This window comes from Zophobas morio, unplaced genomic scaffold (genome assembly GCF_036711695.1).
Source record: "Zophobas morio isolate AGI-343-1 ecotype UQ-CSIRO unplaced genomic scaffold, CSIRO_AGI_Zmor_V1 ptg000004l, whole genome shotgun sequence".
Lineage (NCBI taxonomy): Eukaryota > Metazoa > Arthropoda > Insecta > Coleoptera > Tenebrionidae > Zophobas > Zophobas morio.
The window spans coordinates 15,904,259-15,921,939 of record NW_026972109.1 but is presented as its reverse complement, the minus strand read 5'-3'; the positions used below and the strand labels follow the sequence as shown (position 1 = coordinate 15,921,939).

At 31.5% G+C, this 17,681-nt stretch overlaps 2 protein-coding genes across 2 annotated transcripts in view; one reads left to right on the top strand and one right to left on the bottom strand.

Moving 5' to 3' along the window:
• LOC135143087 (dual specificity testis-specific protein kinase 2) overlaps positions 1–16,612 on the top strand; it is a 56,697-nt gene extending 40,085 nt beyond the window's left edge. The window contains exons 5-7 of the mRNA XM_064074937.1: positions 7,304–7,824; positions 13,189–13,523; positions 15,673–16,612. Of these exons, the coding sequence (XP_063931007.1) occupies positions 7,304–7,824; positions 13,189–13,523; positions 15,673–15,682 (866 nt within the window). The 3' untranslated portion in view covers positions 15,683–16,612. The remainder of the gene's footprint in view (positions 1–7,303; positions 7,825–13,188; positions 13,524–15,672) is intronic.
• Positions 14,196–17,677, bottom strand: LOC135143099 (B-cell CLL/lymphoma 7 protein family member A). Its single transcript, XM_064074963.1, has 3 exons — positions 17,479–17,677; positions 14,774–14,958; positions 14,196–14,724 (listed from the first exon to the last, which is right to left on the bottom strand). Exons 1-3 carry the CDS (start codon positions 17,565–17,567, stop codon positions 14,603–14,605), a joined length of 396 nt encoding a protein of 131 aa, XP_063931033.1. The 5' UTR covers positions 17,568–17,677; the 3' UTR covers positions 14,196–14,602.
• Positions 17,678–17,681: the final 4 nt, after the last annotated feature.

The following is a 17,681-nucleotide window of genomic DNA, read 5'->3' as shown; positions in this document are numbered from 1 at the left end:
AGCCTCGGAATTTTGTAATAGGTATATTGAAACTTTGTTTCATGAAAAATTGGACAAACCGCAACATTCTTTGATCACTGGAATTCTACAACAAATGAATCACGTACATATACACAGTGACTTAACAATCAGAGGTTTTCTCGACTCTATGGAAATATAGAAATCGGAAATATGCCAGCAAATAATTTCTCTTTGTTCTAAAATTATCTCCATTGTGAAATTATTTTATTTTTTGGCGACTTGCAAATCCTTGATATAAATCAAAGAATGAATGTTGTCTGTGTTGAATTGTTTGTTGTAAGGCACATTTACAAGCTGTTGCATATATTTTATATATATAAAAAAAACACGACAGTATGTTGTTTCATAACCAGAGTATGCGTTATTTAATTTATCTTTTTTGTGGTTGTGGTTTGGAAAATTTAATACAAATACGTTAATTTATAATATGTTATTCGTTTCTTTGCCTGCAAGAGCTTTGTTGCAAAGATTAGTCCTAAGTATCAAGGATTTTAAGTTATCCCGGTTTCAGTTATCGAGGTCCGACTGTATTTTGTCTAGAATTTGTGTTAATCTTATACTTAATCCAACAATTTGTGACGGATAAAAATATAAGGCATTTGAAAACTATTTACGACTCCAATAGATTTGTTTTTTAATTATAAACCCAGAGCCTTCGAAGATTTTTGTACATCATTTTATTTTAAGAAAATTGAGAACTTTTGGCTTGTGTACCATTTTGTTAATATTATTTAGACAATTTTTTTTCTGGCTTCGACCCTAGCGAAGGTGTAGCACAAGGTTCCACTCTAGGCCCTTTATCGTATCTTGTTTTTTTCAACGATATTTCATATATCCAGATAACCTAAAAATACTTAATGTAATACTGCATTGAACTTCAGGATAATACGGATAAACTGCTAAGCTGATGTAATACGAATTATCTTCTGTTAAATGTACCCAAGTGTAAAGTATTAACGTCTTTATAGAAAAACACGACTAATCGCTATTATTATTTTTTGTGAATTTTTAGTCAATTTTTTCAAGAGTTCTATTTCTCAATACTTCTTTAATGAAAATTTCGACCTTTTTCGATCACCTTTGAAAATTACGTAAAGAAATTTTTTTCTAGATTTCGACTTCCAGAAGTTGTTTTCGGCTTCATTTCTTCGATAATTGCTAGGATTTTTCTAATGAAATGTGGCAATTTTTACAATAAAAAACTTTCAAAGCAAATATTTCTAAAACACTGTTCCAGGACCTTTAACACGCTATATATTTTTTAATTTGTACGTTAATATCGATATCTCAAATTTTTTATTTTTTGTGAATTTTTAGACACTTTTCCAAAAGCTCATTTTTTCGATACTCCCTTGTTATGAAAATGTTAACCGTTTTACTATCATATTCGAAAATTACCTCAAGAGATTTTTTTGTAAATTTCGGCTTGCAGAAGTTACATACTTTCAGGTTGATTTTTTTTTTTTTTAAACGCCACTATTTTTCCAGAATCGCCCGTTGAAACAGGGCAATATGTAAGATTTTAAACAAAAAAACCCGTTTCAAAGCAAATATTTTTAAAATCTTGTTCCAGGACAATAAAGATGCTGTAGTTTTAGAATTACCACGCCGAAATCAATTTTTCAGATTATTTGTGAATTTTTAGAATGTTTTTCTGAAAGCTCAATTTTTCAATTCTTCCGTTATGAAAATTTTGAACTTTTTTTCGAAAATTTTTTTTGAAAATTAGCCTAAAATTTTTTTTTTCGAGATTTCGGCTTCCAGAAGTTTTTTTGGCCTGATTTCCTCGAAAACTCTTACCATTTTTTCAGAATCATCCAATGAAATGAGGCGATTTTTAGAATTTAAAAAAAAATTATTTTCAAAACGAATATTTCTAAAATGATGATCCAGCATCTTAAACACGCTATATTTTTCAAATCAGTACGTCAAGGTCCATAGCCAAGATTTTTTTGGGAATTTTTAGACAAATTTTTAAAAGACCAATATTTCAATACATACTTCTCTAATAAAAATTTTGACCCTTTTTCGACCACCCTTGAGAATTACCTAAACAATCGTTTTTCTAGATATCGACTTCTAGAAGTTGTTTTCGGCTTCGTTTTTTCGAAAATTGCCACGATTTTTCCAAAAGCACTCAATGAAATGAGGCAATTTTTAGAATAAAAAAAAGTTTCAAAACAAATATATTTCTAAAATACTGTTCCAGAACATTGAACACGCTATATTTTTTAATCTGGACGTTATGATCGACAATTTTTCAAAAGCTCATTTTTCGATATTCCCTTGTTACGAAAATTTTGACCTTTTTACTACCGTATTCGAAAATTACATCAAAAAATTTTTTATAAGTAAATTTAGACTTTCCGAAGTTGTTTTCGGCTTCATTTTTTCGAAAATTGCTAGGATTTTTCTAAAATCGTCCGATGAAATGTGGCAGTTTTTAAAATAAAACAAAAATTTCAAAACAAATACATATTTCTAAAATACTGTTCCAGGACATTTAACATGCTTTATTTTTTTAATCTGTACGTTAAGATTGATTTCCCAACATTTTTTTGAGGAATTTTTAGGCAACATTTTCAAAAGCTCATATTTTTTGGATATTCCCTTGTCACGGAAATTTTTACCCTTTTACTACCATATTCGAAAATTACTCAAGAGATTTTTTTGTAAATTTTGATTTTCAGATGTTACTTTCGGCTTGATTTTTTTCGAAAACCGCTACTCTTTTTCCAGAATCGCCCGTCGAAGTAGAGCCATATTTAAGATTTGGAACAAAAAACCCCTTTCAAAGCAAATATTTCTAGAATCTTGTTCCAGGACAATAAAAATGCTATAATTTTAGAATCACCACGCAGAAATCTTTTTCTCAGATTTTTTGTGAACATTTAGAACTATTTTTTAAAAGCTCAATCTTTCAATACAAAACTCACTTGACATACACCTTGTAAAACTTTTATGACTTAAGCGGCTTAAGTCAAACACACTTATAAGTCAAACTTTCGACTTCTAGAAGTTGTTTTCGGCTTTATTTTTTCAAAAATTGCTAGGATTTTTTTACAATAAAAAAACTTTCAAAGCAAATATTATCTTAATCTATACGTTAAAATCGATATCCGAATTTTTTTTAGGATTTTTAGACACTTTTTCAAAAACTAAAATATGTGATAATTTTGAATATTTGGGAATAATTATGGAGACTTCGAATTATGTATAGAAATCCAGTTACCTTCTTTTACACTATACAAAACAGATTCCACACGGACGCAAAAATGTTTGTTGACAACTATAGTATAAAAAATATCAAGAATAACCTAATGCTGTGGACAACATTTTGTTGGAAGAAATAAATTATTATTATTATATATTATATTATGTATATGTGCATATTACTTCTCTGCAGAAAATAATAGTTTTTTTAAGAATGTTAACTTTTACATTTACTACAATTTATAGTAGTGCTTGAAGATTTTAATCTAAAGATTTTTGAGAAAAAAAATATCTGTCTAGACAAGAATTATTAAAAATATAGCAATTCCAGTGTTTTATCCGGAATTTAATAAACAACGCTCGTATATGACAATTATGACATTACATGAATTTGAAAATGCACAATTTTGTTTTAAGCTTTTAAAATATGAATTAATTTGGGATCATTATTATTTTTTTAGTTATTTAATAAAGTGTGGACTGGAATTTTTATAATAATACATATATAGAAATTAAAAATCCATGTCTATAATTTAATATGCAACACTCTTGTAGAGATCGCACAAGTAATATCTGATTTTCTGTTCCCAAGTTCAAGATTAATCACTCGCTGTAAGGAAAATCTATTAAAAAACACTGCCACTAAAAAATTTACGTTGTTGTACATAAAAAAAATTGGAAACATGCCCGCTATGTAATCAATCATTAACTAGCTACGTATACAGGGTGTTTCTTTTGTTTGATACAACCCCTGTAACTTTTTTATTCTTAAAGATAAACCTGTAGTTCTTGGATCAAATTTGTATCATTTTATAAGATCTATGTGATGGCGACCTCACATTTTAGAACCCGAAATGACGTCAACTTTTTTTATGGAACATATAGATATATTTTTTCATAAATGGAAAGATTTAATACTTTAAAAGTTATTCAACAAAATAGACGAAAAATTCATATTTATTGATGGACAATCTATAGTAGCTTGAAAAATTGACACTCATGTCATTTATTTACATAAGTGATCTTTTAGAATGATACAAATTTGCTCAAAGAACTATATGTTTATCTTAAAAAATAAAAAAATTACAGACATTGTATCAAATAAAAGAATCACGTGGTATAAACAGTATAAATTTTAAACCATCTTGGATAAACAGTGTACCGGGTGATGAAGTTTAAGCAATTGTGAAGTTTCTTTATATTTTTTGAATTGAATACCAACCGGTGTTCGGATTATTCGAATATTGTAAAGCTTAGAATACAAAATAAGTCAAAAACACAACCTCCAAAGCCTATTATGCAAAATATACGAGATGAATTTTGCCGCTTCGTTGTGATGGTTGATGACTAATTTTCGTCAGTCATAACCTAACTTTCATAAGATTTTCAGTGTTTGTCCAATAGTAGGCAACCAATAATTCAGCTCTAATGATTGAATTGATAATGATCAAGAAGGAACGGCAAATTTTTATTCAAAATATAGTGACAAATTTTTGAAAGCTAATTTGATGTATGATTTCCTAAAATCACTTTGTATTTTTCTGTTTAAAAAATATCTAGCAAAAGAAAAGGGGTGCGTTGGCGATACTTGCAAGTACTATCCCGCCCACCCACCCTCTTTTTTTTTAAGAGTATACCATTTGCCAGTCTTATTTTAGGAAGTACTAGCCTCGCCCACCCACCCACTATTTTCTTGGAGGGTATATAATTTGCCAAAATCAATCTTATCTTAGCCAGTACTAGCCCCGCCCACCCGCTCTCTTTTTTTCTTAGAAGATATATCATTTGCCAAAATCAGTCTTATCTTAGGAAGACTGACTTTGGCAAATTATAGACTTTTTAAAAAATAGAGGGCAGGTGGGCGGGCTAGTACTTATTAAGAGATGATGATTTTGGCAAATGATATACTCTTTAAAAAAATAAGGGGTTGCGTTGGCGGTACTTGCAAGTACTACCCCGCCCACCCACCCTCTTTTTTTAAGAGTATATTATTTGCCAAAATCAGTCGTATCTTAGAAAGTACTAGCCCCGCCCACCCGCCCTCTTTTTTTGTTGAGAACATCATTTGCCAAAATCAATCTTATCTTAAGAAGTATTAGCCCCGCCCACCCACCCTCTTTTTTATTAGAGGATATATTATTTGCCAAAATCAGTCTTATCTATCTTAGGAAGTACAGTACTTTTTAAGATACGACTGATTTTTGCAAATGATATACCCTCTAAGAAAATAAAGGGTGTACTTGTACTTGTTAAGATAAGGCTGATTTGGGCAAATCATATACTCTTTAAGAAAATACAGGGTGGGTGGGTGGGGCTAATACTGTCAAAGTACAACTGACTTTGGCAAATGATATACTCTTTAAAAAATAGAGGGCGGGTGGGCGGGGCTATTACTTACCAAGATAAGACGGATTTTGGCAAATCATATACTTTTTAAATAAATACAGGGTGGGTGGGCGGGGCTAATACTTTCTAAAGAACAACTGACTTTGGCAAATGATATACATTTTAAAAAAAATAAGGGGGTGCATTGGCCGTAGCTAGTACTTCCAAGTAGTAGTCTCGCGCACGCGCTCTTTTTTCTTTGAAGATATATGTTTGCCAAAATTAGTCTTATCTTAGGAAGACTGATTTTGGCAAATCATATACTTTTTAAGAAAATACAAGGTGGGTGGGCGGGGCTAATACTTTCTAAAGTACAACTGACTTTGGCAAATGATATACTTTTTAAAAAATAAGGGCAGGTGGGCGGGCTAGTACTTATTAAGAGAAGACTGATTTTCGCAAATGATATACTCTTAAAAAAAATAAGAGGTTGCGTTGGCGGTACTTGCAAGTACTACCCCGTCCACCCTCTTTTTTTTTAAGAGTATATCATTTGCCAAAATCAGTCGTATCTTAGCAGGTACTAGCCCCGCCCACCCGCCCTCTTTTTTTGTTGAGAATATATCATTTGCCAAAATCAGTCTTATCTTAAGAAGTATTAGCCCCGCCCACCCACCCACCCTCTTTTTTATTAGAGGATATATTATTTGCCAAAATCAGTCTTATCTATCTTAGGAAGTACAGTACTTTTTAAGATACGACTGATTTTGCAAATGACATACCCTCTAAGAAAATAAAGGGTGGGTGGGCGGGGCTTGTACTTGTTAAGATAAGGCTGATTTGGGCAAATCATATACTCTTTAAGAAAATACAGGGTGGGTGGGTGGGGCTAATACTGTCTAAGTACAACTGACTTTGGCAAATGATATACTCTTTAAAAAATAGAGGGCGGGTGGGCGGGGCTATTACTTGCTAAGATAAGACGGATTTTGGCAAATCATATACTTTTTAAGAAAATACAGGGTGGGTGGGCGGGGCTAATACTTTCTCAAGTACAACTGACTTATTCTTTTTGAAATTATTTGAAAAGATGTTGAGGCCGCTAGATGTTTTATAATGGTAGTCGAATAGCTCTCGCACAAACGCAATTATTTTTCTACAAACTTGAACTCTATTTGATTTATGCCCGCCATTTACCCAAGGTGGCGGAGTCGACTCCGGTAAGTCACTTCCCCCACCCTTTCGCTGGTTTCTACTGTTCAGCTCATGTTTGGTTGACAGTGTATAACGCCCATACGCAATATATTTCATATGAGAGTTGTTTTTATTTACTAAATCGGCATCTGTTTGAAATTTTGTTAAATTTTTTTAACACTGATAGAAAGAATTTTAATCAGTTGAAATAAAATACCGACGGGTTGCAACCGGTATTACTGTAAAATATTGCTAAAAAACTAAAATGAAATTTCAGGTAGACCGCGACGTATGTCATAAATAACATTAAAATGTAAATTAATTAATTAGGAATTAAATTCAAGAAATATTAAGATATACAGTCCAAGTTTAACCATAAATATCCAATCCAGATGAGGAATGACGAAAATTCTTTACATATTCAGAATTCGTATACCGACTTGCTGACCCTTTGAACAAATTTGCAACATCGTCGGGAAATCTCTCATATAAAATGCACTGTTGTTGGGGCTAGAGTACAGAACCCTAACTAAACTGAACCCATTTCCAGTCGTCCACCGGCGATCGCTCTCCGAAGACGTTGCCGTGTTGGCCATCACCATGCACGCCACCCCCAGCGAGAAGGCCCGCCGTCATGCCCTCACCATGTGCCGCCAGGACCCGCACTACAAACCTCGCACCAGCAACCCGTTCGCGACCCTCGCTCAATTTCGCGGAGTGAAAAAGTTCCTCGGCAACTTCTCCTCTTGCTGTGAGTTGCCATCGCCCTTCATCGAACCCACCATGGAGTCGCCGAAGTCGCTCCCCGGGTCGCCGACCTCCTCGCGGAAAGCCACCACGTCGAGGTCGCCTCTTTTCGTTCACCCTTTCTTCAAGGGGGGCTCCAGCACGAACCTGCTGGAGTTGGGGAACAGCGAGAACGCCAACGTGAGCCTGAGGAGGAGAGGTTCGTGTGAATCGGGGTTTTACTCGAGCGTGGGGGAGTGTCTGTCGCCTAGCAGTCTGTGGGACAGCGGCACGGCGGTGAGCTCGCTGAGGTCACTGGACGAGCTGGAGCCCAACGAGTTGCAGGTTTGTGTTTGCGGTGAACGCGAAATGTAGGGTTAGGAGTGACGTAGGTTTCTTGATGTGGTGCGTACGAAATTTTTTCGACGACCGAGAACGTAGTTTTTTATTCATTTGTGTTTTCTGTAATTGGGTGTATATACGTGTAGAAAATAAAAGTATATTATTGTTGTTATTAAATACTCTGATTAGACTCTTCTTAGGCTTTATATTCATAATTTATTTTGAAATTGCGATGCGACCTTGCCATGGTATTCCAATTTTCTTGAAATATTTAGCAATGTAAAGATTCATAAAAAATTGGTCGATTAAACAGAACGTCCCTCGCGTCTAAAATGTAGTTCTACAAATCCCGCTTCTTTGAAAAATTATCAGACACTTGCGATTTTTGTTTTCTGGTAACCTGTAAAGTACAAACCAGTGGCGTAAATCACACTTTTTTTTTGTTTTTTCAGTTCGATTTGCAATTTTTCGACTTTTTAAATTTAAATTTTTCAATTTTTCTATTTTTAAATTTTGCAATTTTTCGATTTCTCGAGTTTTTTCAATTTGCAGTTTTTCGTTTCGGTTTTTTTCTTTATTTTTTCAGTTACCGGATTTTTCAATAATTTTTTATTTTTTCATTTTCCATTTTTTAATTTTTCATTTCTTCATATTTTCATTTGCAATTTTTCGTTTTTTCAACTCCACGGCATGTAACTCGCGAGTTTTCTATTTAAATTTTTCGGTTTGCTGTTTCACGAGTTTTCAATTTTTAGGTTATGCAATTTTTTGTCTTCAATTTTCCGTTTAGGTTTTTTAATTTCTTTATTTTTCTAATTTTTCGGTTTTTCAATGCTTTGATTTTTAAATTTTTCAGCTTCTAATTTTTTATTTTTCATCTTTTCGATTTAGATTTTTCAGTTTCACGATTTTTCAATTTTTCTACTTTTCAATTTTGCGATTTTAGAATTTTTTCATTTATGGACATTTTTAATTTGTCAGTTTTTTATTTTCGATATTACAGTTTTTCGACTGTACAATTTTGACGATTCTGTAATTTTTCGAGTTTACAATTTTTGAGTTTTCCAATTTTTCCATTAGATTCATTTTTTCTCCATTTTATTTTTTTTCAATATATAAATTTTTTGATTTTTATACTTCAATGCTGCAATTTTTCGATTTTTCAACTTTTCGAATTAAAAAAATTGAAAAGTAAAACAAAACGAAAAAGTATAAAAATAAACATTGAAAAATTTAAAAATTGGAAATCAAGAACTTGGAATATTAAAAAATCCGAAGGTTAAAAATCGAAAAAACGAAATCGAAATATTGAAAGTTGCAGAAATCGAAAAATCGAATAATTGGAAATCTAAAAATTACAAAATTGGAAAATCCAGGAATTGTCGAAGATTGAAAATTAGAAAAATTGAATAAACGAAAAAATAAAATCGAAAGGAAAAAACGAAAAATTGTGTTACAAAATCGAGAAAATGAAGAATAAAATTCAAGAACGTGAAAAATTGGGTAAACGAAAAATTAAAAATTGAGAAACTGAAAAACCGAAAAATGAAAACTGTAATATCAAAAAATTGAAACGAAAAAAATGGGGAAAAAGAAGAATAAAATTAAAGAATTTCAAAAATCTAGGAAAAATTGAAAAATCGAAGAATTAAAAATCGAGAAACTGAAAAATCGAAAAACGGAAAATTGTATTATTGAAAAATTGCAAATAGAAAAATAGAAAAATTTGAAAGTCGAAAAATTGAAAACTGGAAAAATTGAAAACGGCAAGAAAATGAAAAACGAAAAATCAGATAACTGGAAATCCAAAAATTACAAAATTGGAAAATTTGAAAAACTGAATAAACGAAAAAAAGATTGGAAATGAAAAAAAAAAACGAAAAATTGTGATACAAAATCGAGAAAATGAAAATGAAAAAAATCGGGAAAATGAATAAGATTCAAGGACTTGAAAAATTGTAATATCGAGAAATCGAAAAATGGAAGAAAATGAAAAACGAAAAATTGTGATATGAAAAAATTGTAACATCGAAGAAAAAAGTCGCGACATCGAAAAATAAGTCATTACAAAATTTTGTTATGACGTCGGAGTATGTAGTTTTTGATTTATTCAATGCAATTTTTTTTAATCACCCTGTATAAGTAATTCTAAAAACTATGAGTATGTTGATAAACCACTAAATTAAAATAAAAATCGAAAGATTAAAATTGAGAAACTTTAAAATCGAAAAAGTGCAAAATCGGAAAACGAAAAATGTATTGTAAAATCGAAATATTGAAAATTAAAGAAGTCGGAAAATCGAGGAATTGAAAAATCAGAGATTGAAAATTAGAAAAATTTAATAAACGAAAAAATATAAAATCGAAAGGAACATTTGAAATAAAAAAACGAAAAATTGTGATACAAAATCAAGAAAATGAAAATTTAAAAATCAGGAAAATGAATAAAATTCAAGAAAGCGAAAAATTGGCGAAACGATAAATTAACAATTGAGAAATTGAAAATTCGAAAAATGAATAATTGTAATATCGAAAAATTTAAACGAAAAAAACGAGAAAAGGAAGAATAAAATTCAAGAACTTCAAAAATTGAGGAAACGAAAGATTGAAAAATCGAAGAATTTAAAATTGAGAAACTGAAAAATCGAAAAATGGAAAATTGTAATATTGAAAAATTTAAAGTTGAAAAAATGAAAAATTACGAAACCGAAAAATTGTGATATGAACAAATTGTAAAATCGAAGAAAAAGTCGAGATATCGAAAAATAAGTTGAGTTTTTTCATTACAAAATTTCGTGATGACGTCAACAATAATAACAGTACTGTATTCCGAACTTTTCGGGAAAATGGAGTGAGTCGTTTTTGACTTATGCAATGCAATAATTTTTTTGATTCACCCTGTATAAGTAATTCTAAAAACTATAAATACGTTAATAAACCACCAAATTAAGAAATCGAAGGACTAAAATTGAGAAACTTTAAAATCGAAAAATGTATTGTAAAATCTAAATATTGAAAATTAAAGAAAATTGACGAATTGAAAAATCAAAGGTTGAAAATTAGAAAAATTGAATAAACGAAAAAATATAAAATCGAAAGGAACATAGGAAATGAAAAAATCAGAAATTGTGATACAAAACCGAAAAAATGAAAATTACAAAATCGAGAAATGAAGAATGAAATTAAAAAACTTGAAAAATTGGGGAAACGAAAAATTAAAAATTGAGAAACTGAAAAATTGAAAAATGAAAATTGTAATATCGAAAAATTGAAACGGAAAAAATCGGGAAAAAGAATAAAATTAAATAATTTCAAAAATCGAGGAAATATTGAAAAATCGAGGAAATATTGAAAAATTGCAAATAGAATAATTGAAAAATTTGTAAGTCGAGAAATTGAAAAAAATAAAGTTGAAAAAATGAAAAATTATGAAACCGAAACATTGAAAAATGGAAAAATTGTAAAATCGAAGAAAAAGTCGAGATATTACAAAATTTTGTGATGACGTCATCAATAATAACAGTACTGCATTCCGAAATTTTCGGGAAAATAGAGTGACTCGTTTTTGATTTATTCAAGGCAATACATTTTTTTGAATCACCCTGTATAAAAGTAATTCTAAAAACTATGCGTATGTACGTTGATAAACCACTAAATTAAAAAATCGAAGATTTAAAGTTAAGAAACTTTAAAATCAAAAAAGTGCAAAATCGAAAAAACGAAAAATGTATTGTAAAATCGAAATATTGAAAATTAAAGAAAAAGGAAAATCAGATAACTGGAAATCCTGGAAAATGGAAGATTGAAAATTTGAAAAACTGAATAAACAAAAAAATATGAAATCGAAAGGAAGATAGGAAATGAAAAAAAAACGAAAAATTGATACAAAATCAAGAAAATGAAAATTTAAAAATCAGGAAAATGAAGAATAAAATTGCAGAAGGTGAAAAATTGGGGAAACGAAAAATTAACAACTGAAAAATTGAAAAATGTATGATTGTAATATCGAAAAATTGAAGCGATAAAAACGAGAAAAGGAAGAATTAAATTCAAGAACTTCAAAAATTGAGGAAACGAAAGATTGAAAAATGGAATAATTAAAACTTGAGAAACTGAAAAGTCGAAAAATGGAAAATTGTAATATTGAAAAATTTAAAGTTGAAAAAATGAAAAATTACGAAACCGAAAAATTGTGGTATGAACAAATTGTAAAATCGAAGAAAAAGTGGAGATATCGGAAAATAAGTTGAGTTTTTACATTACAAAATTTTGTGATGACGTTATCAATAATAGCAGTACCATATTCCGAACTTTTCGGGAAAATGAGAGAGTCGTTTTAGATTTATGCAATACATTTTTTTTTATCACCCTGTATAAGTAATTCTAAGTACGTTGATAAACCACTAAATTAAAAAATCGAAAGACTAAGTTGAGAAACTTTAAAATTGAAATATTGAAAATTAGAAAAATTGAATAAACGAAAAAATATAAAATCGAAAGGAACATTTGAATTGAAAAAACGAAAAATTGTGATACAAAATAAAGAATAAATTTCAAGAATTTGAAAAATTGGAGAAACGAAAAATTAAAAAATGAGAAACTCAAAAATTGTAATATTGAAAAATTGAAGCAAAGTTACTAAAAGGGAAAATTACGAAACCGAAACATGGAAAAATTAAAAAATGCAAAAAAATGAAAAAACGAAAAGTTGTTATATGAAAAAATTGTAAAATCGAAGAAAAAGTCGAGACATGGGAAAATGAGTTAAGAGTTTTTCCATTACAAAATTTTGTGATGACGTCACCAACGTACGTAATAATAGTACTGTATTCCCAAATTTTCTAGAAAATGGAGTGAGTCGTTTTTGGTTTATTTAGTGCATCACTTTTTTGAGTCACCCTGTATAAGTAATTCTTAAAACTGAGTACGTTGATAAACCACCAAATAAAAAATCGTAATATATACTGTAACTCAAAAAATTGCAAAATTGGAAAACCGAGGAATTGGAAAATCAATTTGAAAATTAGAAAAATTGAATAAACGAAAAAATATAAAATCGAAAGGAATGTAGGAAAAAGAACGAAAAATTGTGATACAAAATCGAGAAAATGAAAATTACAAAATCGGGAGAATGAAAAATAAAATTCAAGAAAATTGCGAAAAATTGCAAATTAAAAATTTGGAAGTTGAGAAACAGTTGAGTTACAATTTTCAAATACCTTTAAAACTAGTCGCAGCTCTTTTTTGTGTGTCGTAGGTGCTGCGACCTTTTAAGGGAGCTGTTTTCGGTAAAGTCCACGGTAGCTGTTTAAGCCGGTGTCTTCGTGCATCTTTGAAATGTACGTTATTAACGTCGCATTTTCGTAGATTTTCCACAAGAGGGCGTCGTCGATCTGCACCGACAGCAGCGAAGACATCTCGAGTCTGACCGGGTCCGAGTGGGTGCAGGAGATGAAGCCGAAGAATATTTCCTCCATGGTGGACTACTTCGAGAAAAAGGGGGCGACGTTGAGGCACCCGGGCGGCGTGCGGGGCGGTCTGCAGCTTAGTTCGAGGATAGCGGCTTTACGTAGATCTTTGGAGAAGCACGGCACTTCGGGCGCGCCCGCCAACTCGCACCTGACGCCGCAGAGGCACAAGTGCACGAGGATCGTGGTGTGCGAGGGCGCGGTCCGGTCGAAGTTGCCCCTTTTCGATAAGAAGTAGGCCAGTCTTCCTTTTGTTTCTTCTCTAGTCAGATTGTACATGTTTGAAATTGTTAACGGTTCGAGGCCTAAATTGAGATATTTCAAATAAAGTCTATTTTTCACGTGTATATATTTTAAGACTAACGTTTGATATTTCGAGTGTCCTGTTGATTACAGTAAGTTGTATATAATTATGCTCATCGTCGGGTGGGCTCTTGTAATTTATGTGACCTCAGATTCGGCCATTTCGGTTTGGTTTTTAGGAACCGTGAAATTTTCAAGCGTGATATACAAAGTGGAGATTTCACGGGAAGCGGCGACTTGACCTATATTAGGTTAAGTTGGCCTGTGGGATGAGCTTATGTTGCATTTATCATGTTTTGGAGTGAAGTTTGTGTTTAATTTTCGCTCGAGTTGCCACTTTCGATGGTCGATTAATCCGGCGGATTGAACGGCTATGGAATGGAAACTCGTTCGTGTGAACTAAATGCCAAATGTGTATTGACATATCCAATTTTGGTTGCAACACTGTATTGTGATGACCGTCCAGATGTTTGAAATTCAGTTATGTTATCCTGTATTTATAACTATTTAGTGAAGCAAGTATTACTATTTTAACGGTCTGTTTGTATATCTTCCATATGTCTTGTCAATAATATGTATAGTTGTTTAGCAAAATACAATAAATTTTTCATATATCTTTATATTTTACATTGTGACCTGTTACACAGTTACAAAACATATTTAAAAATAAATTAGGATCCTAATGTAAATCGATTGAATACTTCACTGATTATATACAGCACTTTAGAGAAAAATAAATACTTGAATAATGAAGTAGAAGTTGAAGGGCTGCTACCACTTCTAATTTTGCAACTAAACCAAGGTTTGAAAGCTCGCTTCGTCGCTCTGGATCACCTTGTTCAAGAATTCTCGATTCTCACAATCTCTCAAGGTTTATATCCTTCACTGAGTATTACTAGTAACGCCAACTTCGTCCATCTTAGCTTAGTTGCAAGACTTCCGACTTCACATTAAAAAAATAAGACCTCCAACTGGATCAGTTACAAGTATACATTTTACAATTAGTCGCTTCAGTCTGTCTTCAGTCTTTTCACAGCCATTTCACTTCCTTGCGAATTGGAATCCTCGGAAAATGTCATATGGGACGATGAGAAATCAGTTGGACCTTGTGAATCACTTACAGTCGAAAAACCTAACAATTTTAAATCAGTACAAAAACGAACCTTCAAAATTACACTTACAAGTATTCGAATCCTCCGCTAAACTAAAGTTCGAATTCGAATTTGAACTGTCGACTGCGCTTTTACGCGTCATATTTTCTTTGTTTGCTTCTTTGTGATGTTTCATCCCTTTCTTGGATTCCGCTATAGGTACCCACTTGTATATTTTCATCGTGGTGTCGCCGATGGTCACCCATTTTTTCTCCCTGTTTGATAAAATGCGCATGCTCAGTAGTGTAAACTCGCAATTATATTGAACGAGCTGTATTTATTTGTACAATATCTACTATTTCTCACCGCCTAATCTTTATTATTTGTACATATAACTAGATATAGACTAATGATGAGTAATTAAGGCGAGACACATCAACTCAAGAATGTCACTATTCAAGTTTCATTATTGTCTTGGTCGTAAAAATTTAAGCAAGTTAAAATTTATGGCATAATTAGCTTATAATAAGCAATTTGTCCGTAAATTACTTGGTAAACAAAAAATAAGCAATAAGAACAGCAAACGTTTTTGCACTATTACTAACAACTTTACTTATTTATGGCATATTTCAGAACAAGATAAAAATTAGATACAGGAATAAAATAAGAAAAAATATGTCAATATTCAGATCATTTACACACAACAAACTGAAAAAACATGGAATACGATTTGGGAAAGAAATTTCAAATTTTTAAATTGATATTGTTAAACTTTGCAAAGTCGATATACGTCCCAGTGTTGCAATTCAACGTATCATTTATTTCAAAAAAGCTCGAAATTTAGAACAGCTAATTAACACAAGAAATCTGTAAAATCAATGTATTACCTCGCCTTTGGTTTTCCGGAAACGACAGCAACTCATTCTTTTCAAAACGCATAGACTATATTTTTGAAGTGTGTTAAATAGAATATGTTTTTATATTTTCAGTGAGATATAAGACTTAATATTGGAGCAACCAGTCAGTGGGTGGAAACATCTACTTCCCGGACAAGTGCCTCACCGGACGCTGGATCACACCTGCCATCAGTAGCGTCATGCTTTTCTCCACGAAAAACTTCCGCTTATACCGCCAAAAAATTAATAATTCTTTAACGGTATAATTATTTTGAGCAGTGTGGCACCTGATATGTAATTGAGGTACCTGCTCCACTCATAATTTGAAAAAAGAATTGATTAAAAAAATGTGTTTTTTGTAAACGACATCAACCATTCTATTGCAAATAGAGTATGGTATGTTTTTTAAATAGGCTGCATGTTATCAGTAATTTAACATCTGTAATATATTAATTTTATTTACCAAAATAATTTTTGACACCTCCGTATTTAAAGAAAAATTAATTTTGCTTATCTTTTTTTTAAATTTCCTTCTGGTTTTGAAGATTTCATATTTTGTTAAATTTTAGAAATACATGCCGCTTGGAATTTGTTTTACTTTTAAATGTTTTTCCTATGTTGCTTCTCTTATACTTTTTCGGCTTTCCTAAGCTATGAAACTTATGGTTTGTAAACAATCAGTGTAAAAAAAAACATGAAAATTAAAGAAACGTCAATTGTTTCACCTTTTCCAATTTTCTAAACATTTTTAAAGCACTGAAAAAAGAAGTCGTTTCCAAAAAAAAAAACACGAATTATTAGATTAATCACTGAAGAGTGAAATACATAAATTGAGACATTGCCATTTATTTATTTTTAAATTAAATCAAGGAGTTTCGCCTCAAGTACTATCACTGCAAAAAAGCGAAACATACTGTAAATCCATTAAAAAAATATTCTATTGTATTTGAAAAGAAAACGTTGATGTCAATTCTGATTAAGCCCAAAGAAGATGTAAATAAATCTACTAGTGTGACTACTAGTTTTATATTTTTTTCGTGTTTTCTTTTACTTCTTTTTTATGTAACTGAGATATTACAGTACAGTAGTTAAACTGAGACACCCGGTACATATTTATAAAGTGGTCCAAGGTTAAGGTTAATAAGGTTATATGACCATCATAAAGTAGTTGTCCGCAAATAAAACCCCCCTTGTGTAGTTCGCACTAAGTAATAAATCGTCATTTCTTCCTTAGATTTAGATATTTAATGAAACACGCCCCTGAACGAAACGACAACAGTCGGTCGAGCTACAGTGGACACGTTATTTACGATCCTAAAACCTTTTCTATTCTAAACATCTTAACTTCGACACAATGGGATAATTTTATGTTATGATGGCCATATAACCTTATAGTTCTTGGACTACTATACATTTATTTTAAAAAGTATTTGCAATGAATAAACATCATCAGTTGCATTTTGCAAATTTTATAATTTGGTTTAATTTTAATGTTTTTAGGTAAATCATATTACTGAATTTATTACATATTTATATCCTATACATTATAAGCATGTTGTATACTGTTAAACCAGTCCCACCCACCCAATTCAATGCTTTATACTGTTGTACAACCCTTAAAAAGATGCTACAAGAACCACCCTATATATTGCTTATGTACTGTGAAAGACCCACCCAAACCAGTTTTTTTCATTCATTCAAATCACGAAGTTGTCATTTTTTACGTTTCGCCCCTCTTATGACATCATCACACCATTGATCGCCCCATTTTCGCCGGATTGTACGCCATGTCCGTACAAACAATTCAAATTATAATCTGATAAGTGTACCAACCTTACGAAACAATTGCTTTCCTAAACCTAGATAATCTCTAGAGAAATTAAAAGGTATTGAACTCACCAATGTCTCACCCGATCTATAACATTCATAACCTTCTTAACATCATCTTTGGCACGACTCCGAGTTTCAGCACGTATCGAACGAGACATTTTGACGAAATTAAGTTGCCTTCACAGTCAACAAATTAAACAATTCAAACTCAAAATCTACCAGTCCAACGCCATTTTCCGAAAGGACGAAAAACGAGCGAAGCGGTGATCGTG